We start from the raw sequence: 24,640 nt of genomic DNA on the forward strand, positions 1-24,640 counted from the left end.
AAACTTGCTTGATTTTATTTTCTCTTGTCTGTGGTTGTCACTGTTTCAAATTTCAGAGCATTTTGAATTTTTTGATTAGTGATGCTCAGCCTACATATACATACCTGTATACTATCATGAGTTCACACTAACACCCCAGGTGCAACTCAGTTATCTTAGGGTTCCTTCTTCCTGGAGTAAGTGAACAGAAATTCCCCCCCCCCCCCTTTATTTTGTGGTTCTGGGGATTGAACTCAGTGTTGCTTTACCGCTAAGCTACATTCCTAGACTTTTTTATTTTTGAGACTGGGTCTCACTGGCCTTAAACTTTCTTTTTTTTTTTTTTTAAAGAGAGAGAGAGAGAGGAGAGAGAGAAAATTTTTTTTTTTAATATTTATTTTTTAGTTCTCGGCGGACACAACATCTTTGTTGGTATGTGGTGCTGAGGATCGAACCCGGGTCGCACGCATGCCAGGCGAGCGCACTACCGCTTGAGCCACATCCCCAGCCCCTGGCCTTAAATTTTCATCTTTCTGCCTCAGCTTCTCAAATTGCTGGGATTACAGGCATGAACCATCGGGCCTAGCCAAACATCTTATATACTGCTTTTTTCCTTATATATATATTTTAAAATATATATAAATATAAATAAGCCCTCTGTATAGGGCTGAGGTTGTGGCTCAGTGGTAAAGGGCTCACCTAGCACAGCGAGGCCCTGGGTTCAATCCTCAGCACCACATAAAAATAAATAAATAAAATAAAGGTATTGTGTCCAACTATGACTTAAAAAAAAATCACTGTATAGATGTGAACCAGCAGCATTAGTGGTATACAATTTAACAAAAATTATCCTATTTAAGCTTTGTAGCAGCTCTCTGAGGCTGTGCCCTGTCCATGAATAGTTCTACTTCTATTGTATTTTTTAAAAAGTATATATTTTAGTAAAAAGTGAGAGGAAGTGTGGGTGTTTCAGGGGTTCACATCTTCCTGGAACAAGAAATAACAGAATAAAGCAGCAGAGAATGGCATGTAGGTGGTCACAGTATGCCCAACTGAAGAAAAAGCTTAACTATTAAGTTATCAATTTTTTCTTTCTCTCTTACTATCCTGTGCCCTCAGGATAGAATTTCTGTATACTTTGAACATGATGTATTATAGTGAAATTCGTCAACTCCCTCATTGCTGGTGTTGAAGAATAAAGACTGAATTGATCCAGAAATAATTGGTGACATAAATGAATCAATTAGAGTTTATAGAATGACCAAACAAACAAGCCAGCCATGTCAACCCATTTTTATATTGTTGCCTTTCCACCCTTTCCACTTGGGAAGAATTAATTTGTTCTTAATATTTGAGAATGGTGGTTTCATTTCCTTTATTCCTCCTTCCAGTTGCCCTATGCTCAGCACTGTTGCACCGATATAAGACAAAATCTTTTTTTTTTTTTAAGTTGTTGATGGACCTTTATTTTATTCATTTATTTAAATGTGGTGCTGAGAATCGAACCCAGTGCCTCACACATGCTAGGCACTGAACCTTGACCCCAGCCCTAAGACAAATTCTTGATATTCTGAATCTGTACCCCTTTCTGCTTAATTTCTTTTCTCAAACCCTATATTAATAATTTATGTTAATGGAGTTACTATATTGCATTAAATGTATTTCTGCCATGTTAATACTTAAGTAATCTACTTACATTGGAATTTTGGTCAACTTAAATTCATAGTGAACCATAGATGAGTTGTTTAAACATTATTACACAAATTATTACCAACATTAATAGAAAAAAACATGTAAGAAAACAACCAGCTCAATTGTTAGGCTAAAGAAAGACTTCCCGTAGAAAACAAAATTAAAAGAACTTCTAGATTTAACAAACTGCAGGGGAAAATGAACACATATAAGTGCTGTGCAACTTTTTTTTTTTTTTTTTTTTGGTACTAGGGATTTAACCTCAGGGGTGCTTCACCATTGAGCTATATCCCCAGTCTTTTTTTTTTTAAATATTTTTTTAGTTATTGATGGACCTTTTTTATTTTATTTATTTATATGCAGTGCTGAAAATCAAATCCAGTGCCTCACACATGCTAAATAAGTGCTCTATCACTGAGCTACAACCTCGGTCCTTTTTATTTTTAATTTTGAGATAGGGTCTTGATAAATTGCCCAGGCTGGACTTGAATATTTGATTCTTCTGTCTCAGCTTCCCGAGTTACTGGGATTACAGACATGCACCACTGTGCCCAGCTGCTGTGAACTTTTTGATCAGCCATTTATATATATATATATATATATATATATATATATATATATATATATATAAAATTTTTAAAATATACCTTTATTTTATTTATTTATTTTCATGGACCTTGCACGTGCTAGGTGAGTACTCTACCACTGAGCCACAACCTCAGTCCCATTGATCAGCTATATAATCTTCATTAAATTTTACCTTATTCCTTTAGGGGTATGTATTTTAGTTAATCATTATTTGTGATGAATTATGAAATATACAATATATCCTTCTTAAACCTCTGTCATTTCCAGGTTTGAAATCTTTGTTCAAGTTGTTAGTATAATAATAACCAACCTCCCTCAGGTTGAACTTTTACTTTTTGAGTGCCATTTGTTAAAACTCATCTATTTTATTAAGTTGACACTTCTTCATCTTGTTTAAAAACTTTTTGAGATTTTCATCACTTAATTTAGTGAATTTAGTATAACTCTGCCTACAGCATTTTCTTTGCCCTCCGTAGAATAGCCTTAAAGGACATATTGGTTTGTAATCTGGCCTTCTTCACAATTTTGCTTTTTACAAATGTCCATGAAGTTTATCAGAAACTGCTTGCTCTTAGGTAATTCTCATTTGTGCTTTCTCTCCCTTTTTGTTTAAACAGCCAGCTTTATTGATTCATGCTTTACATATAAAAGTTTACCCATATAGGGCTGGGGTTATGGCTCAGTGGTAGAGGGCTTGCCTAGCACCTATGAGACACTGGGTTTGATCATCAGCACCACATAAAAACTTATAAATAAAATAAAGTTATTGTGTCCATCTATAACTAAAAAAATTTTAAAAAAAATTTTTGCATTTAAAGGAATACACTTAATATATTTGTAGAGTAATCTAATTTGGAACATTTTTATCACTCCAGAAAGAAATCTTATTTTTTCGCCCTCCATGTCCCCCCACTGATTTTACTACTGACTTTAGTAAAAGAAATCTTTTCTCAGAAACTGTCTTTCCATTATGGATTTCCCATTCTGTTTCTAAATATTTTGTTTTTTATAAACCTTCATCGTTCCCTTATCTTTCTAAACTAATTTAAAAGATAACAGCAAAAATAGATATTGTGATGTAACATGAAATGACTAGTGCTTACTTAAGACTGTCATTTTCATAGAATTAAAGAACCTGTGTTCTTTTGTTCAGTAGTTCTTTTCATTAACTAGTAGAGATTATTTGAATTTAGGACCACAAGACAATAGTGTTTACAGTATAATTTATATTTCTTTAATATTTTGGTATCGATGGAAGCAGATTTAAAAGAAATTTCCATAGCCAGGTGTGATGGCACATGCCTGTTATCCCAGCTACTTTGAAGGCTGAGGCAGGAGGATTACAAATTCAAGGCTAACCTCAGCAATTTAACAAGACCTTGTCTCAAGATAAAAATAAAAAGGGCTGCGGATGTGGTTAAGTGATTAAGTGTCCCTGGGTTCAGTCCCCAGAGACATGGGGATAAACCCAGGGTACTCTGAGGAAATTCCATAGCCAGGTGTGATAGCACTGAGCTATATCTACTGCCTTTTTTACTTTGAGACAGAGTCTCTCTAAATAGCCCAGGCTGGCTTTAAATTTGTAATCCTCCTGCCTCAACCTCCCTAGTATTTGGGATTATACTATACCATGCCTGGCATATCTAAAGAACTTTTTGTTTTCAAGGAGTGAGAAAGATAACTATATTAAAATGAATATTTGTTGATAATGTCATTTAATTAGATTCTATCTCCCCTTCTCCTGTATTATTTGAAAGCTAGAAGTAATTTCCTTAAGGTGTTTAGCAACATATAATAAGCTGAAAAGTTGCAACCAGGCATGTTATATTCAGTTAGACAGATGCTGAATATCCAGATGCTGTGAAGATGAACATTTCAAGTGTTAGGTAATAGGGTTTTTTAAGTTTATTCTCTACTGTAAATGAAAATCATTTAACTATTCAACTTCTGATTTTAGCTTCCCTTCTTGACTTTTTTCCTTATCCCTATCCATATCAAAGTTAGGGTACATCCTTTAGTATTTATCTGTGATGACCAAAGTATTTATGAATTTAGTAATCAGTTAACTAAAAGTGTTATCAAGGATAAGCTGTCTAGTAGTGCTAACTTTTTTTTGTCACTCATGCAGATAATAATCTTTAATTATTGGAGTGTTGGGTTTCTTGGAATATTGGGCCTTTGAGCCTTAGTTCTTTTGAAAACAGACATATGCTTCTAACTGCTCTTTCAAAAGTTCCTTCCAACTTTGATTTTAGTACCTTTAGACAATATCTTAAATATTATTTCCACATAACAACATGTAACAAGCTGAAAAATATATAATGATAATCAGAAAACAAATTTTTTAAGAGAGAGAGAGAATTTCTTAATATTTATTTTTCAGGTTTCAGTGGACACAACATCTTTATTTTTTATTTTTTTTTATATGGTGCCGAGGATTGAACCCAGCGCCCCGTGCATGCCAGGCAAGCATGCTACCACTTGAGCCACATCCCCAGCCCCAAGAAAACAATTTTAAAGTAACAGATACAAATTTAATTTTATGGACAATTAAATTATTATCAAATATGTTCTATAGATAGAGTACTCTTTAATCAGGGATACAAAAATAATCATAATCTTAAATAGGTATTTATAAGCTCCCTGATTTAAAAGCATTGTATACCTGTGCCTTTCCAGAGTCAGAGATGCCTCAGAAAATAGGAAGTATTTCCTTGGGCATGACATTCCTTTTTTATTTTTTTTTTTCAGACATGAAAAACGAATTATGATGGTGGTGGATTAAAATACTGTTTGCTAATGGGTATTGAGTAAAAGATCCAGACTAATGGACTAATTAGAAAAGCCAATTTAAAACTGATATATGCTATATTCCATCTTATATGTAAAGAATAGCAAGTTACACTTGTACTATTACAAAGGAATAATTGGACAATCTTAGGTTGTTTAACGTATTTCCTCTGTCTAGTTTTAATTACTTTAAAAATTTAAAACTTTCTAGAGATTCTCTTGAACCCAAAGAATAAAGCCAAAAAGTCAGGAAGCAGAATGAAAGGAAAATTATACTAAAAGAAAAAAAAATGCTAATAATTCTTTAATAGTATTCATGATATGGTATTGTTTTTTTGTGAATAACATTCTTGTGAGAGAAATGATATTCATTTCATGCGCATGTAATTAGGTTGTTAAATGACTCTTTAAAACTGTTTTTCTCCTTTCATTTCTCTCCACAGAATCTGTCTATGATCTTCTCCCAAAGGAGTTACAGTTACCTCCATCTAGTGAAACATCTGTAGCATCAATGAGTCAGACAAGCGGTGGTGAGGCAGGCTCGCCTCCTCCAGCTGTAGTTGCTGCTGGTATGCATTTCATTTTACTTTCTTAAAAGAAACCTAGGATATTATCTGGCCAACATGAACAGTGCTGGCAAAGTTCATATCAAAAAGAGTGTGATTTGAGGGTTTGTTTTAGGAGGTTTTAAAATGTATACCTTTAAACTTAAATTTTTTCAATATAATTTTCTTAATGTAATTACTGTTTCAGAAAATAATAAGTACCATCTTCTAAAATGGAGCTTATTTTCAAATATGGGAACTAGTTTAAAATTTTTGTTGGCTTCACATAAATAGATTAAATACTAAGCTATGGATAGAAAATTATATTTGAATTTCTATTTAACCTTTTTTTGTGTGTGTGATACTGGGGATTGAACCCAGAGTTGCTCTACCACTGTGCTGGTGTTCCCAGCCCTTTTTACTTTTTATTTTGAGACGGTGTCTCACTAAATTGTTGAGGATCTTGCTAAGTTACTGAGTCTGATCTTAAACTTGTGGTCCTCATAACTCAGCTTCCCAAGTCACTGAGAAAATAGGTTTGGGCCACCTCACTCAGCTGTCTTTTTAACAATTATTTTTAAACACCTGCTTAAAGAGAAAAATATTTTATAGATTCTGAAAACGGACTCAAGTCTCTCAAGTCCCTTTTTTGTTCATGTTACTTTAATCTTTCTCTACATTAAAAAATATATATGGTTTTTCTTTTTTAAATTCATCTAAAATTATCAAAGATTTGAATATAAATATAATATTTATGTAAAGACATTTCTTCTATCAATGAAAGCTTATAGAAAGTAATGTTTGAAATTGTTCAGGTTTTATTTTTACTCAGCTCTCAAATCATACACTTTATAACTATGTAAGATTGGTTCCAAATTTTATTTTGAATTGCAATAAAAGATTGACAGATAAGCTACTAGAAAAAAAGTCTTAATTAATGATAAATTAGTATGAATGCTTTCCATAATATTAGCTTGCCCAACTAATTTTAAGTTGGGATTTTATACATTGCTAAGTATATATGAAAAATGAAAAAAAATTATATAATCTGAAGTTCTGAAAAAAAAATTATATAATCTGAAGTTTTATCTGTCCTTCTAATTAGAGGTTTCTTACCTAATAGGATACCTCTTATCTTAAGTTCATCGGACCATTGTTTTCAGTTAATTCTTTTTGTTTCAAAAATAGAACAGTGAAGTGGAAGGTAGTAGTTTAAATGTTTCCCAAACTGTATAGTGTAGTATTATACCTTCCTGATTGAGGGCAGGAAAACTTTAAATATGATAAAGAAACTTATCAGCCCTGCTCACTGTTCATGTGTTGCCAGACATTTTCTAACAGTTTCTGTGGATTTAATTGTGAATTTGTCAACTTTTTAGTAATCAAATTGAGAAAATGACCTGGTTCACATTATATCCACTGGGTTATAAAATGGCTCTAAATATTTTTGATGAGTTTAAATCTAGTTTTAAAAATTACATCAAATTATAAAATGTGAAATAAAATATTTCTATAAAGTATTTCACTTTAAATCCACATGTAGAAATTGACTAACTGATTTCTTTTGTATTTTTTGAGATTGTTTTTTAAAGACATGTTGAATCTGTATAGAACTAAAAGTCTGTTTCTTCTGTGCTTTTTAACATCTGTTTATAGTAGATCCAGTTCCTTTTAAAAACTGAAAAAAATGTTAGCTAGGTTTGGGAAAAGAACAACTCTTCTTTTTAAATAATACCAAACTAAATTTCAAAAATTCCTATATGTAAATATTACAAGTTCTTAATTTTAAGTCACTAATGAAATGTTACCCTCACCCCCAATATAGTTGAGAAAATTATCTTCAGATAAAGTTAGATTGAAATTTTGAGTTGAAAAATCATGAAAATAAGAGATTTGACCAAAGGAAGTATTCCAAAGTAATAAATTCTTATCATCTTGAAATTATTGACATAATAAAGATGGTGAAGAGAGTATATAGAGGTCACCTTGGTAGTTTTATTTTATCCATACAAAGCTTTGGTGATCTATAAAACTATCATCTGTAATCTTTTATTAAATATAATTTAATTTTAGTAACCAATATAGTTTATTCTGGTATTCTAATGTCATATTGGTAGAATGATTTCTGTATTTTATACTGTTAGAGATTAAAAGGGTTTAAATTACAAAATAATTATTGTAGGGAAACCGGTTATATAAATTATTAGAGTCACATTTTTATTTGACATATTAATGCCCTTGGTGATATAAAAAAGAGAGATTTGGAGTATATTACCAAGTTATTCAATGTTTTCCTGGCCAAAAGACTAGATGTCGAGGGAAATGCACATTAATTTAAATTTCTGTGAATTTAAAAACAATGTAGCTTTTGCTGTTTAAATATGAAATGCATAAAAATGATGACTCTTATATAGTTAATTCTTCAGAATTTTGAAGGAGCCGGATTGGCTGCTATCAGGTATGAGGGCCTGGTGGGAACAGACTTCTAGTTCTGCCATAAAGGTTTGTGTTTCACGAGTTTTAAATCAATTTAAATTTTAAAATATGGAGGCTGGGCATATGGGTGTTCATGGACATTCTTTGTTATTTAATTATTACAAACATGTTTCTCAGATTCACCAATGTAGATTTTTTTTCCCCCTGCACATATTACTGAGTGCATGAATAAATATGCTGCTAATCCACAATCCAGAATACTGAGTAATGGAGTGTCTCTCAACTTTTTTTTTTGCTTCTATACTATTTACACCTTTACATGCTCTCAACAATAACATCTTTTTGATCCTATGAATCCCAAGGGAAATTTCTTTCCTTTCAGTGGAGCTAAGTTTCAGAATAGGGAAGATGTAGCCATCAGTCCAAAATTTGTTTGCCTCCCCTTTATCTCATGTAAAGGTAGTAGAGAGTTTAAGGTTCAGTAAATTAGTGAATAAAAACTTTAGAACTAAAACTTTTTTTTGAACACTATTGTAGATTCTTGGGCCATTTTAACACTATTGTAGTTAAAACTGGGGCCATTTTTCTTAAATAAAAAGCATATCCAAATGAATTGATGTATTTTGGGGTTTTTTTTTTGGGGGGGGTGGGCAATATAAGGAGCTGACCAAGAGAAAAAGACATTATTGTTATTTTTTTTTTGAGAATCCTATTGTGATATAGATTAAGAAGAACTAAAATTGAGGTAATATTTAGGAGAATTTTAACAGCTATGTACCAGAATTTGTGGTTTTGAAATGAGGTGTGGCAGGTTTTTGTTAACAAAACAAAACAGCTTTATTAAGATACAGTTCACATGCCATACAATTAAGTATTACTTTTAATGTGTTATCTTTCAAGTTTTTATCTTTGGGTTTACTTAATTTATTTGTAATAGGAATTCTTTCACAGAAGTCAACAGTAACTGTTAGTTCATTTTAAGAAATTTTAAGAAATCAAATTATTCCTATCCCAGACTGTCTTCATTTGGGTATATCTTACTATAAGTACAAGTTTATAACAAAATATGATATTGTGCTAAGGTGACTTTCATATCTTTAAAAAATTTTTTATTCAAATTTTTGAGCTAAGTAATGAATTAAATAAACTATAGTTTTATGATTCATAGAATATTCATAACTAGTTTATAATTTTTTATTTTCATAAATTTGGTGTTTATTTCCAAAATTATATATTATTGCTCTTTTTAGAAGTATACTTCCAAACAGTTTTTAAGATGTATGGTGACCCAGTCAAAGCATGTATAATAGAAATCTGTGTTGAAGATCTCTAATAATTGGATCACTGTAGGTTTTTAAGGCTAAAATTTAAGTTTATAACTTTACACAAAGTGATCCATATAATAAACTTCTTTTAAAGAGCTCTGAATTCTGTGCCATGGCAATTATTAAATCTCAAGTGTATAATCTGTGTTTTCTATGTTGAAAGAACCTAATTGAGTGCCGTTTACACTGTAAAAGAGAATACTTGACAACTAAATTAATGTCTGGTAACCAGAGAACAGCCATCTTTCATTTTAGACCTCTCAATCATTTAAATTAACCTCAAAGGAGTTTCTAAATCATCCATAACAACAAAAACATACAAAAATTGAGGTGAAGAAAATGTTATTATTTTCGAGTTTCCATTTTGTTATTGGAATTGTGCTAGATAATTTGCGTATCATTGTATATAATCATATCTCAGTCATTCTAGCCAAAAGTACACCTCTTCTTTATTGCTGAAGTCTTAGTTCTTTACTCCATGCCATTTTCTTGAGGGAATTTAACATTGTGTGCTATCATTTGGTTTAGGGGAACATAATATCCTAGATGAAGAAGTCTGTAGGATTAAGTTGAAAAAGCCATGCCTTTTTCTTAGAAGTGTTAGGACTTGAAAATTGGAAATATGATTTTTTGAAGAATATTGTTTTTAAAAAACTAATTAATAGCAACAGAATTATATATCCTGTTGAATTTATTATAACTTATTTCCTTGTACTAGAAAGTACTTAATGCTATGTGATTTGAATTTCATTCTTGAATTGACTATATTTGAAGAGTAAATTTGCCTGCTGAGTTAATATATTTCAGAATTTTCACCACTTAGTATGTTATTTGTAAATAAAGCCATTAATAAGAAAGATAATTAATTATTGATGTTGTAAGCTAAAATGTTGTGAGTTGATGTCATATGGACATTCTTACTTTGCCTAGAAAATTGGACCACTTAAGAAGGAAATGAGATCCAAGTTACAGATATGTTTCACAAGTAAATTGAAAAATCTCTACTCTGCCTTGATCTTAATATTCTGAAATTCCATAGTAAATATAAATATACATACTTACATGTAAAAATAGCTTGTGTGTATATACAGATTTATTAGAATGAAAAGTATAAGCAAACTTGGAGCCATAACCATTAGTTTAGAAACAGCTGCTTATTCAGGTGGCTATCCACATTATAATTGTTATTATTAGAAAGTAATCTTGATTGTTATTGCTGTGTTCTCTAAATATTTCCCTTTTATTGTCCTTTTAATTTTTAACATCAACTTTTTTTTTTCTCCTCTCTGTGTTGGAGGTGGAATCCATGGCCTTGTACTTGCTATGCAATTTCAGGTCTTCTACTAATAAGTTACATTCCTAGTCCTTCTTATTTTGTTTTGAGATAGGGGCTCATTATGTTTTCTGGGCTGGCCTCAAACTTGTGATCCTTTTAACTCAAGATTCCCAAGTAGCTGGGATTATAGGTGTGTGCCACCATGCCTGACTGTTTAGCAGTAATTTTTATAAATAATTGTTATTTATTCAGTTTCTGATTAAAGAGTACACATTTATATGTTACCTGAGTTTGTAGAACAGTGTTTTATTTTAATTAGTTAATATGTGTGTGTATGTGTGTGTGTATACACTTTTTTTTTTTTTTTTTTGCCTGGGATTGAACCCAGGGCCTTACACATGCTTGGCAAGAATTCTGTCACTGAGCTATATCCCAGCACTTAGAAATGCATTTGAAAACTGGTCAGATTCTTAACCATTTATAAGACAAATATTTACATAAAATAGACGCTTTTTATGTGCTTTGTACAATTGCACTTCAGGGTGGGGATGTAGTTCAGTGTCAGTGGTAGAGGACTTGCCTAGAATGTGCAAGGCCCTAGGTACTCGATGCCCAGTACTGGAAAAGAAGAAAAAATTAATGCCCAGAAGTGAGCTAATTTTTTATCTCACCAATAACATAATATAAGCAAAGACATTGACATAATTCATATAACAAAAGAGCTTTACTTGTTTATTTGATATGTTTTCTATATAACAAATGATACTATTTAGCTGGGCATGGTGGTGCATGGCTGTAATCTCAGCTTCTTGGGAGGCTGAGGCAGGAGGATATCAAGTTTGAGGCTAGCCTCAGCAACTTAGTGAGACCCTACCTCAAAATTAAATAGAAAGGACTGGGGATGTAGCTCATTGATAAGTAACCCTGGATTCGTGCCTTAGTACCACTAAGGGGGAAAAAATGCTGGGAAAGTAGCTCAGTGGTAGAGCATTTGCCTAGCATATGCCAGACCCTGAATTTAATCTCTAATACTTAAAAAAATAAAAACTAGATTTATAAATGCCATTAGTTTTACTATGTAAGGTTTTTTTTTTTTTTGACAGAGTCAATAGAAACTCTTGTAAATAAAGAACATTGATAGAGTATGATAAGTCATAGGAAGGACAGACAGTTTCTGAAGGAAGATAATTCTAAAGTTGGCTATCTAATTTTTTACTTACACTTGGGTCATTGGCAGTATAATAAATGTATTTGACAATTAATGTAATTTCTTTCTTATTCTCCTTTTTTTGAAGTTATTTGAGGTAGAGAGTTACTTCTGGTATTTAGTCTCTTGACCAACTATTGACCAGCAGTGCTCCCAGTAGTACTTTAGTCTCTGGATAATAGAAAACATCTTTCTGTTTCAATAGGAAAGAGCTTGAAAAGGACTGAAAAATCAAATTATTGGGCTAGGAATGCAGCTGCAGCTAGAGCACTTGCCTAGTATGTGAGACTCTGGGATCTATCTCCAGTGTTACAAAAAAACAAATAACATGTAATTTAATGTATACCTAGTACATGTTTTACACTGTGCTTAAATTCTTTTGTGTGGTGGCACAACAGATTCATTTAAAACATTTCACTAAATGTCAGAAAAAAACAATTTTATTTTCCAGGAATCATTCTTTAATTAATATCTATGTATGTATTGCATTCTGGCAATTACAGTCATGGACTGGGAATATGGCTTATATGTAGAATGCTTGCCTAGCATGTGTGAAACCCTGGGTTCTATTCTTAGCACTAGGAAAAAAAAAACCCAAATTAAAAAAAAGTGATGCATGACTGTGGGGATAAGTTTTGGGAAATGCATCATAAGGCAGTTTCATCATTGTGCAAACATTACCGTGTATTTAACACATACTAAGACAGCTATGTCATTGGATGATGTAATGTATTTGGACCACCATTGACTATTCAGTCTTTTGTTAATTGAAAATTCGTGTTACACGGTACATGACTACATTAGGAGAGTTTATACTAAAACCAGAAAAATAATTATTTTAGAGCATTAGAACCCTGAATTACAGTTTGATGGACTGGGAAATTAAAAGATGGTCTCCAGTAAATCATTAGCAAACTATTCAGCTTCAATAGTAGTGTAATTGTTCTTTAAACTAGAGCTTTTGGATCAGACGTTTTATGCATAGAGGCATATATAATTTAAAATTACAAATTGGTAACTTTTTTGATGGAAGGAAAAGGAATTATGTGGGAATCAGTATGCCTAAGAAAGGAAAAGATTCTTTTGCTGCTAAAATACAGTATCTCTTACTGCTTGAGTGTATTATTCAGAACATATCTTCTTTCTCTAAGAGAGTTTAGGTATGAGCATAGTCTAAAAACCACGTGAAAGAGAGAGAGAGAGCATTCTGACTTATGGATTAGATTGCATTTATAAACAGAAGAACAAATTGGTGAATATGAGTTAACAAAAAATTTGGGTAGGAAATTTTCCCATATGCATTTATTTGGATATTAATGATTTAGTTTTTTAAAGTTTATTTTAAAACATTGCTTATTGTAGCATGTAAACTTATGTTGGGTGGGAAAAGTATAAATGGGAAATTGAAATTGCTTTAAACATGTAAATTAAATGATCAATCCTACAGTTTTTTTTGTTAATTAATCTGGATTGCTTATTTTATATGCTGGGATGCTAGTTGTTTTTTCTATTAATACACTTAACTTGCATTCTAGCTTCGCCATTCAGAGACAGGCATCGTGTGGTGGGTTGTGTGACAGTGTCTGTCAATAGTGAAGACAAATAGTGCCAGAGACACTTAACCCATCCAATCTCACCCAGGGTATAGGTCGGTCTCGTTTTCAGACTTCTTCATAAGTCTTTTCTTCTTTCTTTCTTCCTTCCTATTTTTGTTTTTGTTTTTGTTTCATTTATTTTTTTGTTTGTTTCTAAATAGTGGATTGATACTGATTGAAACTAAACCTTTTTGTAAAGTTTTGAACTTTACATTAATATTATAATAAGAAGAAAAAAAGTAGAAAATGAAGGTTGGCATGTAAGGTGTTGACAAAGCAGGTTTGCAGCCACTTTGTGTGTTCTAGATATTTTAATCTCTTGACAAGATGAATGTTGGCCTTATAATTTTTTTCTCTGAATATCTTTCTTCTTTAATCTGAAAATATATCCTTATATCTGGTGACTTTTATCAGACAAGATGTTTAGATTTGAAGTCATTGTTACCAGTAAGAAAAATATAATCCTTACGAAGAATAACTGATTCAACAATATGTTTTATATCAGAAATTGTTTCCAAATATCCTGTATTGGGTTTTTGTGAGTAGTCAATAGTTTACTCCTTCTCCGTTCCACTATTGGTTCACCTAACACACTTAAAAAATTTTATGGCTTTTATTTTAATGTTTTTTTTTTTAGAACACTCAGTTGATTTTACACAGATGTTGAAAAGTTATAAAATATACGTGCATAATTATTTTTAAATGCTAGAGAACAGCTTTGATTTTGGAAGCTTAGTTAAATGTCATTTTTTTCATATATTTTAAATGAATGAAAGGTATTTACTTCTTTTGAGAACTTTAAAAAATGTTTCTAATTTCAGAGCTTTCTGTAAAAAGTATGGTTAGTCCTATATAAAATATAATCCCATTGCATTTTAAGCACTAAAATATTGTGGTAAAGTAACTTATAGTTGACACATCTAGAACTAATAGTTGTTAATTTTTAAATATAGTTTAAGCAAGGGATATATAAAATATATATAGATTCCTATATGAGATACCATTTAAAATATTTTATCATTCTCATCAAATTAATTAATAATATTTGCAAATCCTGGGATATCCTTGTAGTCCATGTAGATATAATCTGTATATCCCCCTCCAGCTACTTTCAATATTCAGAGTGAATCTTAGTGATTCCCTCAGTTTATCTCCATCCCTGGAACCCTTCCTTCCTTGGTGCTAGGAATAGAACCTGGGGCCTCATACATGCTGGGAAAGCACTTTACCATTGAGCTACACTAGATAGTGTAGCTCTACCACTTCTGAAAAGAAGCTATGTTTTTAATTCAAGTTTACCATTATTACTAGGATTTGGTATGATAATTGGCTACTGCTAATATTGAAATTGTTAGACTTAAATATAGGATACTGTAGGTATAATGCTTCCCTTCCCTTTTAAATTTAAGCATTAATCTATTCTTCTGAGATTATAAATTTTTATTAGTAAATTATAGATTGGTCTGTCAGTATTCCTTTTGGTTCATGTTATCTTCTGGGGTGGCAGAAAAATAAAATTATTCTATGTAAATTATTTCAAAGATAATTATTTCTCAAAAGAAATTATTTTTCAAAAGAAAAAAAGTAAACATTCACATGCTACTTAAATAAGAGAATAATTTTAAGAAAAACTCTTAGGTTTATAAAGGATTGGCAAATGAAACAAATGAAATTATGAAGTTATGAAGCAGAAATACACTGTAATTATTCTGCTCAATGAGGAAATAAAAACAATTATTAAAACATTTTTATGTTGGAATTATATTTTTAAGATGCATCAATTAAATGTAGATTCCACATTCTTAACAGATATAAAGACCAGCATCAAAAAGGTGAAAGGGGAAGAAGTAATTAGATTTTTGTTTATAGGAACTTATAAATAAAGAATATATAGAGGGGGCAGGATTATATTAGCTTTTAGTTCCATAGAATGCTATTTTATTTAGTAATATAATTAGTGAAAGCTCTTTATAGATAGATAGCTTTTGTTTGTTTGTGGTTTTTTTTTTTTTTTTTTTTTTTTTTTGTTATTGGTGATTGAAGCCAGTGACACTCTACCACTGAGCTACATCCCTAGCCCTAAACTTTTTATTTTGAGACAAAGGCTCACTAAGTTGCTGAGGCTGGCAATATTTTAAGTAAATTTACAATTATTGTTTAGAAATCTAAAATGTTCTTGATATCATTCTGTAACTTTTCCATTTATTCATTTATATATTAGTTTAGTAAATACTGGGATTGAACCCAGGGGTGCTTTACACTATTTTATTTTTTAATTTTTGAGACAGGGTCTCTCTAAATTGCTGAGATTGGCCTTGAAAAAAAAAATTTTTTTTTTTTTTTTTTTTTTTTTTTTGGGTATTGAACTCTGGAGAGCTTAACCACTGAGCCACGTCCCCATTCCTTTTTTATGTTTTACTTAGAGACAGGATCTTGCTTAGTTGCTCAGGGCCTCACTAAGTTGCTGATCCTCCTGCCTCAGACTCCAGAGCTGCCAGGGTTACAGTAAGGCAGGCACCACTGCATCCTACTATATTTATATTTTAAATAGGATAGAATTAAAGATATTTTTATTTATGGTAAATTTATGGGTTAATATACAAGTAGGTAATTTGGCTTATATGTAGTTTGAAAGAAGAAAATTGTTGGTACACTCTGTAGAAATAGCAATTGCCTTTAAACTCTTAGTCTTTTTACTATATCAGATAATGCTGTTGTGATATTATATGCTTGAAGGGCTTTGACTAGTAAGTCTTTTTTTCTTCAATTTACATTTATTTGTCAATTTAACTTAATAATTATATATAAATAAAATTTTGGCTTCTGACTGTAGATCAATATTCTATTGATTCCCTCCTTGAGTTCAATTAATTTGCTATAGTGGCTCACACAACTTGTGCATACACTTGTGTTTCTGGTTTATTATAAAGGATATTTTAAAGGACATAAATGAGTAGCAGATGAAGAAATACATAGGGTAAGGTTTGGAAGAGTATTGAGCTAAAAAAAAAAGCTTTGGCCCTTGTGGAATTTAGGTGTGCCTCTCCTGGTTCAAGTATGTATTCTTCACCTTCCTGGAAGCCCCTGGAGCAGTCTTTTTAGATTTTTATGGAAGTTTTATTATGTAGACGTGATTAAGTAATTGACTATTCATGAAAACTTCAGTGCCCTTTCCTCACTGGAGAATGAAATTGTTGAGTTCTTCTGGCACCCTACAAGCATTTGGTGGGTTCTCTAGGCAGCTGTCCCCTCTGCCTCAATCCTGTATTTATCTAGAAACTTGAAAAAAATCACCTTATTAATAAAAACTCAGGAGTGGCAGAATGGAGCTTGGTATAAATAACATAGCACTACCTTTCATTTTTATCACTCTCAAACAAAAGACTGTAACTTAAACTAAGGTACTTTTTATTATTCTACCACTTAGGAAATTACAGGAGTTTTAGGAGCCATAAGTCAGGAACTATGGATGAAAACACACACACACACACACACACACACACACACACACACACACACACACAAAATATCACAGCCACATAACTTGCTTTTGAATTCATTGTTTTTCGCATATGCTTTCCGTTTGTGGACCAGGATCCTGTGATGTTCATATTCTGCCCTCTAATGTGCATGACACATTAAAAAAGAATGGGTGGGGTAAAGCCATTTTATAGAAATGCAGGTTCACCACATTCATGCTGCATGCTTTGTGTCTTCTAATGCAAATACTGCATGCTGCCTACTTGTATTTTTCTGAGCATTAAGAATATAGGCCATACACACACACAAAAATAATTTTTGCCAATAGTTGGAACAGATGGAGCAATGTTAGACATATTTTTTCTATTTTTTTTTTCTAAAATGAGTTTTGTAGTATTTTTCAAAAAGCAATGGAAAAACTTTATATTTAAACCCAAAGTGGCTACAAATCAGCTCCTAAACTGTCACTGACATTAGCATCTAGATTTTGTAGTTTTTACAAATCTTAAAATATTTATTACTAAGAAAACATTGCATTAATGCATGATACAAAATTGACAAATTTTTCTTTAAATTGGAATGCAGTTTAAAAGTGACTGAATTTTCTAATTTCAGCTACTGCATTTGACAAGGATACAAACAGGAAAATGGAACTGGTATCGTCTAGTTACTTAGGTTTTTTGGCGCAATTGTAGTTGGGTAAAGTATTTCAATGTGGAATTATAATTGATCACATTCTGTGGCCAATATTAATTACTGTGCACTTCATTCTTTTTTTTTTTTTTTAAAGAGGAACAGTGTGCTTTGGATCTTTTTTTTTTTTTTAAGAGTGAGAGAGAATTTTTTTAATATTTATTTCTTAGTTTTTCGGCGGACACAACATTTGTTTGTATGTGGTGCTGAGGATCGAACCCGGGCCGCACGCATGCCAGGCGAGCGCGCTACCCCTTGAGCCACATCCCCAGCCCGTGTGCACTTCATTCTTGACAACAATGAAAAATTCTGGGTGGTTGTACTTCTTTCAAATAATTTAAGTGTTTTTGATACATATTTTCTTTCTCTTTTTTTGGTGGGGGAAGTATTACTGGGGAATGAACCCAGGGGTGCTCTACCACTGAGCTACATCCTTAGTCCTTTTTATTTTATTTTTTTATTTTGAGACAGGGTCTCATTAAGTTGCCCACACTGGCATCAATCCTCCTACCTCTCAAGTAGCTGGAATTGCAAGAGTGTACTACCATGCTTGGCTTGAAACATGTTTTCAATAAAAAGATTTTGAATGAAAAAAAATGGATCTTTGACTTTTGAGTATCTAAATATTGGCATTCTTACATTTTACTCTTTATAATTGATATGAATATTATAATTTCATTAATGATACATCACAGTTTTGAATTTTAAAGTATACTTTAAAACTGTGACATTGATGACTGTGGATACAAATTAATTTTAGATTTAAACATCTTTAAGTTGTCCATCACATGACCTATTTTTATTTTTGAGTGCACAGTTATAAACCTTTCCATATCTTGTACAAGATAAATTGGTATTTGTAAAATTTTACCAGTAACACCTGCCAACCTAACAAAATAGTGTGACTCCAAGGTTATGCTTTTTAAAAGCTACAGTTGTAGTATCTTTTCAGTATGACTGCCAGTTGTCTCACAGTCTGAAAATATCTACTAAATCACCTTTTTTTGCTAGGTGAATTGATAAACAGTTTAATTAAAAAAAAATTTTATAGGAATTAATTCTGATGCTCTCCAGAGATTTTTATACTTTACCCTTTTTTGTTAAGACTTCAGCCAATTGTTCATTTTTATTAGGAATTTTTTTAATAGTTCCAAATAAGCAGGATCGTTAAAGGGAAGGGGTAAGGAAATGGACAGTGTTAACCAATTTTTGAGCACATAATCAAGTACTTTGTACAAGAAATCCATCTACTAATCAGCCTGTACTATGCTTTTCATGCATCTTAAGGGATGGATCTCTGTCTTTTAGAGCTCATGGTTTTGAACTGTCACTTCCATCTTCTGTAGACTCTCAATGGTTAACTGATTTTTCTTATACAACCTGGCATATTCCAAATCAAACCTTTTTCACTTTATTTTTCTAGATTTTACATCCAATGATAGTGATGGTACCAGTTCCATTTTGTCTCCAATTCAGTTGATTATATATTTTTTTCTATTTATTTTTCATTTTATAATTGATATCTGGAATAATCAGCAGCTCTTCTCATTTATTTTCTCATATTTTTATTCCAGGATTTGCCTCTGAAGCAGGGAGTGTCTGCATTAAAAATGACCTGTAGTTCTCTGCTTCATAGGTTAGAAACTTATTTTAATATTTTGTGGCTAAGCACAGTCCCACTTTTCAAATTCTATAATGAATTATTTAATTGGCATTGAATGTGGACCACAAACATATATTTCATGTTGGGGTTTTCTTTATTACCTTAACTGATTAAAATTCAACAGAACGACCAGCTGAGGCAATAAAAAAATTTTATTCTTGCTTTACAGCTTAAAACATTAAATTAGATTTAAAAATTTTATCAATTATAACACAAGTAAAATAATGCTATTTGGACATTTTAAAAAATTCATTTCTTAGGCTTTGTATTGCTTGAAGCATTTATATTCTAAAATGTTACCAAATTCCAATCATTCATTTTGGGGAAAAACAATCAGTTCACAAATCACATATTCAATGGGACTGCTAGCCAGCATAGGTGAAAACATGTATAGTATATTTACTCTTGAATTATACACTGCAGATGCTTCTTCAGCTCCCTCCTCTTCCTCCATGGGCGGTGCTTGCAGCTCCTTTACCACCTCTTCCAGCCCTACCATTTATTCTACCTCAGTCACCGACAGCAAGGCTATGCAAGTGGAGAGCTGCTCCTCAGCCGTGGGGGTAAGTAACAGAGGGGTAAGTGAAAAGCAGTTAACCAGTAACACAGTTCAGCAGCATCCATCAACCCCGAAGAGGCACACAGTTTTGTACATCTCACCACCACCCGAGGACTTGCTGGATAACAGTCGGATGTCCTGCCAGGATGAGGGGTGTGGATTGGAATCTGAGCAGAGCTGCAGTATGTGGATGGAGGATTCCCCCTCCAACTTCAGTAACATGAGCACCAGTTCCTACAATGATAACACTGAGGTACCTCGTAAATCACGAAAACGAAATCCAAAGCAGAGGCCGGGGGTCAAACGACGAGATTGTGAAGAATCTAATATGGATATATTTGATGCCGACAGTGCCAAAGCACCTCACTATGTGCTTTCTCAGCTTACCACGGACAACAAAGGCAACTCAAAAGCTGGAAATGGGTTGGTATTCACATTTTTTAAAGTTCTATCACCATTATGCAAAACAAAAAAATAAATCATTCCCAACTTAATTGCTCAGCTCAAGTTTGCATATAAAGCAGAGGTGCTAATTTTATCATTGAAATACATGAAAATTTTAACTTAAACTTATCAAGTTTTACTAGAGAAAAAATAAAATAACAGTATAGCCTTAGGTATATTAGTATGAGGATAGGTAGTAGAAAATACCAATAATCTGTTTTGAAATAACTTCTAAGTTTCAAATGAATTTGTATTTTAAAAGAACTTTAAAATATTTTTACTTATTGACATAAGTAGCAGTGTAATGACTCTAATTAAACCAATACAAAAACATTCTTCAAAAGATAATTTGTGTTCTCTTTGAGATTGTGTCTTCATATGGTTCACTCCATTACATTTTTGAGAGGATTTAGATTTTATCTTTTCCCCCCCTTTTTTACTTGATGAAAATTAGAAAAAACTAAATTGATGATTTGATTCTAGTCATTGAGGTTCATATGTTTTAAACTTTTTTTCTTGGATAAGTTATGTCAATTCAGGATTATTTTTTATTTATTTTTTTAAGAAAATCACGACTACTTTTTCTGTGATTCTGGATAACTTATTAGAAGATACTGTAACAGGCTCATGGTACACATTCTGAGTTTTTGTTCATTCATGCCAGTTCATACTTCTCACTAAATAAATGTGTTTCAATAGCTATGTTAAAGGGTACTCACTGCTATAATACAGACTAGTATGGCTTATTTTAAACTTTTTTTTTTTAGTACTTTAATTTATAAAATTTAGCTGCTAGATTTTTAAAATTAAATTTTCCTACAATTTATTCAACATAGTTTAGTAAAATTTAACTCATTGGATTTTAAGAATTACATTTTTGGGAGGCAGAGACATGATTATGATCCTTTCATTGACCCATAATCCCTTACAATTTCAGTTTGTCACAAATAGCTGCCCAGAAACATTAGATTGGTTTCCTACATGATGATATCATTGATCTCATTAAAAATCTGTTTGACTATTATAGAGAATATTCTTGATATGTTTAGACTTTTCCTTAAATATTCCCTTTGTACATTTAAAAACTAATATCCATCATAAGCAAGAATTAATATATTGATTTCTTTTACACTTTTTTAATTTAATATTCCTACGGAGTGATATAGTTTAATAAAACTGCTTTTCCATTTTAGAAAAAGTATAGTTTAGGGAATTTCCTAAAAGAAGCAAGGTGTATCCTTTCCTAAAATGTTGCCATTTAACAGATTCAAGAATTTCAGAACATAATAACTGTAGAAATATTATATAGAGAATAAGGCACTAAAACAATGAATATCACACATCATTTAAGTAAATGTGACTAGTAGCACAGATCTAAAAGGTTCATGAAAATCATTAAATATATGTACATATATTTATTTGGGTTTCAATGGAGAAGGTCTCATAAAGTTCCAGTGAGAGATTTTCATATTTATACTAGAAGAGATATTAAAATTCCACATTAAGAGAAAATAAAAATTTGACTTAGGGATAGTCAACATAGTGATTTGCAGTTGCTAATTAAAGAGAACTTGACCTACATCTTTTTTGCTTCTGCTTTTGTATGATAGATATATCTTAGAAATGATTTGAGGTTACCCAGGGAAAGTGTAATGACATTGGTCAAGACAAAATCTTTCATGAAATAATTCATGGAGCAGAAACTCCATCAAGCAGAAGAAGAAATGTCCAGCTTCTTAGGTAATGGAAAATTATTTGACACTAGCATATGGAAATGATGAAGAAGTTTAAAATTTGAATTTATAAGAACTATAGGAGGAAAGGATGAAGCCATATATAAAATGTATGGAAAAATGGGCCTTGAAAACAATTTTTCAGAGCATCCCAAGCTGGTAACCCATATTCTTCAATAACGAAAAAGATGTTAAAAATATGAAATTTTAAAATGTTTTGAGATAAATTATATAGCCTTAGAACTAATGTGCTATAATTTGCAATTCATATAATGCTAAGTATTTAAAAAATGTTCTTTGAAATACATTTAGCTTATTGACCTTCAAGATAGAAATCTTGATAAAAATGGAAATACCATTTTTTATAACTAAAATGTTAAGAGTTTATAAAAACAAACTTATTAAAAAGCTCTTCAGTATTTAAATATTGCTAGCCATATCATGCTGAAATTCAAATAAATGTTTTGAGAATCAGTAGTCCATATCTCTTCTAACTATTCCTGAGAAGTTTAAGATATGATGCCGTGTATTATGAAACCTATTTTAGGCATTTTACAGTGGAAATTATTTTTTGTGTCAAAGATAACAAAAAAAGATTGGCACAAGGGAAAAAGAATGTCATTTTAAGACTCTTGAATAGAATATGCAACAATAGTCAGAACAGTGGATAAAATAAAATATCAACCTAGAGTGTAGTCCAAGAATCATAGTGCTCTTCTAGTATGGGAGAGGCCCTAGATGCAATCCCCAGCATCACCAAATGTGGGGGTGGGGGGTAGGTAACTGTTGCTACTTTCTTATTTTTGCTTAAGCCACTGTGCCTTAAAAATTGTAATGACTTCAAGAATCAGTTAATGTTTTCATTGTTTTACGTGTCTATAGGTTTAAATATGCATATTTTTTTGTTTAAACTTAAGAGATATAAACAAGTTTGGAGAAAAACTGTCATTTCAGAAATTGCTTAATTCAATGTGCTTACATTTTTTTCCCCTTTTATGGTACTGGGGATGGAACCTAGAGCCCCACACATGCTAGCCAAGGGCTATACAACTAACCACCCAAACAACCTACTAGGGATTGAACTCAAGGACTCTCTAAGCACTGTGCTACAACCTTAGCACTTTTTATTTTTATTTGAGACATTGTCTTGCTAAATTTTTGAAGCTGACCTCAAACTTGATCTTCTTGCCTCAGCCTCCAGAGTAGCAGGGATTACAAGCATGCACCACTATGAGTGCCTGCTATTTGTCTTCAAGCCTTATTATATATATTTTATTAACTCACTCAACAGTCTGCATCCCAAATAAGGTATTTTGTTTTTCTAGACTAGTAACACTTATTTCCATTTATTTACCCTTACATTTCAAACTTTTTTTTTTTTTTTTTTTAAAGAGAGAGTGAGAGAGAGGGGGGGACAGAGAGAGAGAGAATTTTAACATTTATTTATTTTTTCTTAGTTCTCGGCAGACACAACATCTTTGTTTGTATGTGGTGCTGAGGATTCGAACCTGGGCCGCATGCACGCTAGGCGAGCATGCTACCGCTTGAGCCACATCCCCAGCGCCCACATTTCAAACTTGACTAGCTTAAGTAAACATAAAATCCTATACTAGACAAATTAATTAATGTCATACTCAATTTCTTTATATTTCCAACTAAAATTTTCCCTTTTTTATTATAGAATTGCTAGATATAAATTACAAATATTTGAAAATACAAGAAAATAGTCAATAATCTAGTAAATCAGCTTTATTATTCTTTAGTCCCTCTGTGTGTATATGTGGGGGATGTTTTACATATTTTAATAAATGAATTTTTTTATTTAATAGTAAGATGAACATAAAACATTATTATTATAGAATTTCATTTGCAAGGAATTTTATACTATTCAGACCAAATGTTTGAATTTCTATCCAGAATGATGAAAAGAAAAGCAGGGTTTATTGCCCATTGTTCCAGCTTCAACTTGATCCTCTTGTTCATAGAATGTATTCTTCCAGGGCCTTTTAAAATGACTTACACAGGTAATCTTCAAGTTCATTATGTCAAACTTACATGAATGGCATTCCTTGTCCAGTTAGGATCCTCTGCTTTCCTTTCTTTGTGCATTTCTTCTTCCTATTTGCCTTTATCAACAAACATTTGTTCAGTTCCTGAACCTGACAATTAATTAAGCACAGCCCTTGCCCTGAGAACTCTTCCTTTTACTGGATTTCTTACTGCATTTCTATGTCAGTTCCATTGCTGCTTTCTTCATTCTTCTGCCCATTTCCTAGCCAAGGGGCTTGTCAACCCTGTCCTCATTTCTATTGAGGGTACTGCCTTTCTTTCCTTTGTTCTCAATGATTGAGACAACAACTTGGTTACGCCCTCTGGGTAGACATTAAAAGAGTTTTAAGGCTGTTTAGTTCTTCTGTGTTTGAAGTCCTAATATTCCTCCTGGGATCTGGTTACTTTTGGAGGAGATGTTGTCCTCTGTGTCTGTGTCTGGTTTCTGAACCTTCAATTCGAGTCAAAAAGTATTATACACCCTGACTATTTAAAAATATACATGGATAATTTTAAATGCATTTTATGTTGCTCAAAAGAAAAAAAATATCTAACAGTATTGTTTTCTTCTTATTTTCATTACATA

The 24,640-nt window shown here is 31.9% G+C and overlaps 1 protein-coding gene across 8 annotated transcripts in view; it reads left to right on the forward strand.

Annotated features, from left to right (window-relative positions):
• Nfat5 (nuclear factor of activated T cells 5) overlaps positions 1-24,640 on the forward strand; it is a 105,453-nt gene that overhangs the window by 39,552 nt on the left and 41,261 nt on the right. For 3 of the 8 annotated variants that reach the window (XM_078032596.1, XM_078032597.1, XM_078032598.1), the window contains 2 exons: positions 5,493-5,618; positions 19,693-20,251. In XM_078032596.1, coding sequence (XP_077888722.1) covers positions 5,493-5,618; positions 19,693-20,251 — 685 coding nt within the window. Of the gene's footprint in view, positions 1-5,492; positions 5,619-13,373; positions 13,487-19,180; positions 19,243-19,692; positions 20,252-24,640 lie in introns of those variants that run through there. The other 5 variants (XM_040278815.2, XM_040278816.2, XM_013366355.4 and 2 more) reach the window with 5 other exon arrangements.

Source organism: Ictidomys tridecemlineatus, chromosome 15, assembly GCF_052094955.1.
Source record: "Ictidomys tridecemlineatus isolate mIctTri1 chromosome 15, mIctTri1.hap1, whole genome shotgun sequence".
Classification (NCBI taxonomy): domain Eukaryota; kingdom Metazoa; phylum Chordata; class Mammalia; order Rodentia; family Sciuridae; genus Ictidomys; species Ictidomys tridecemlineatus.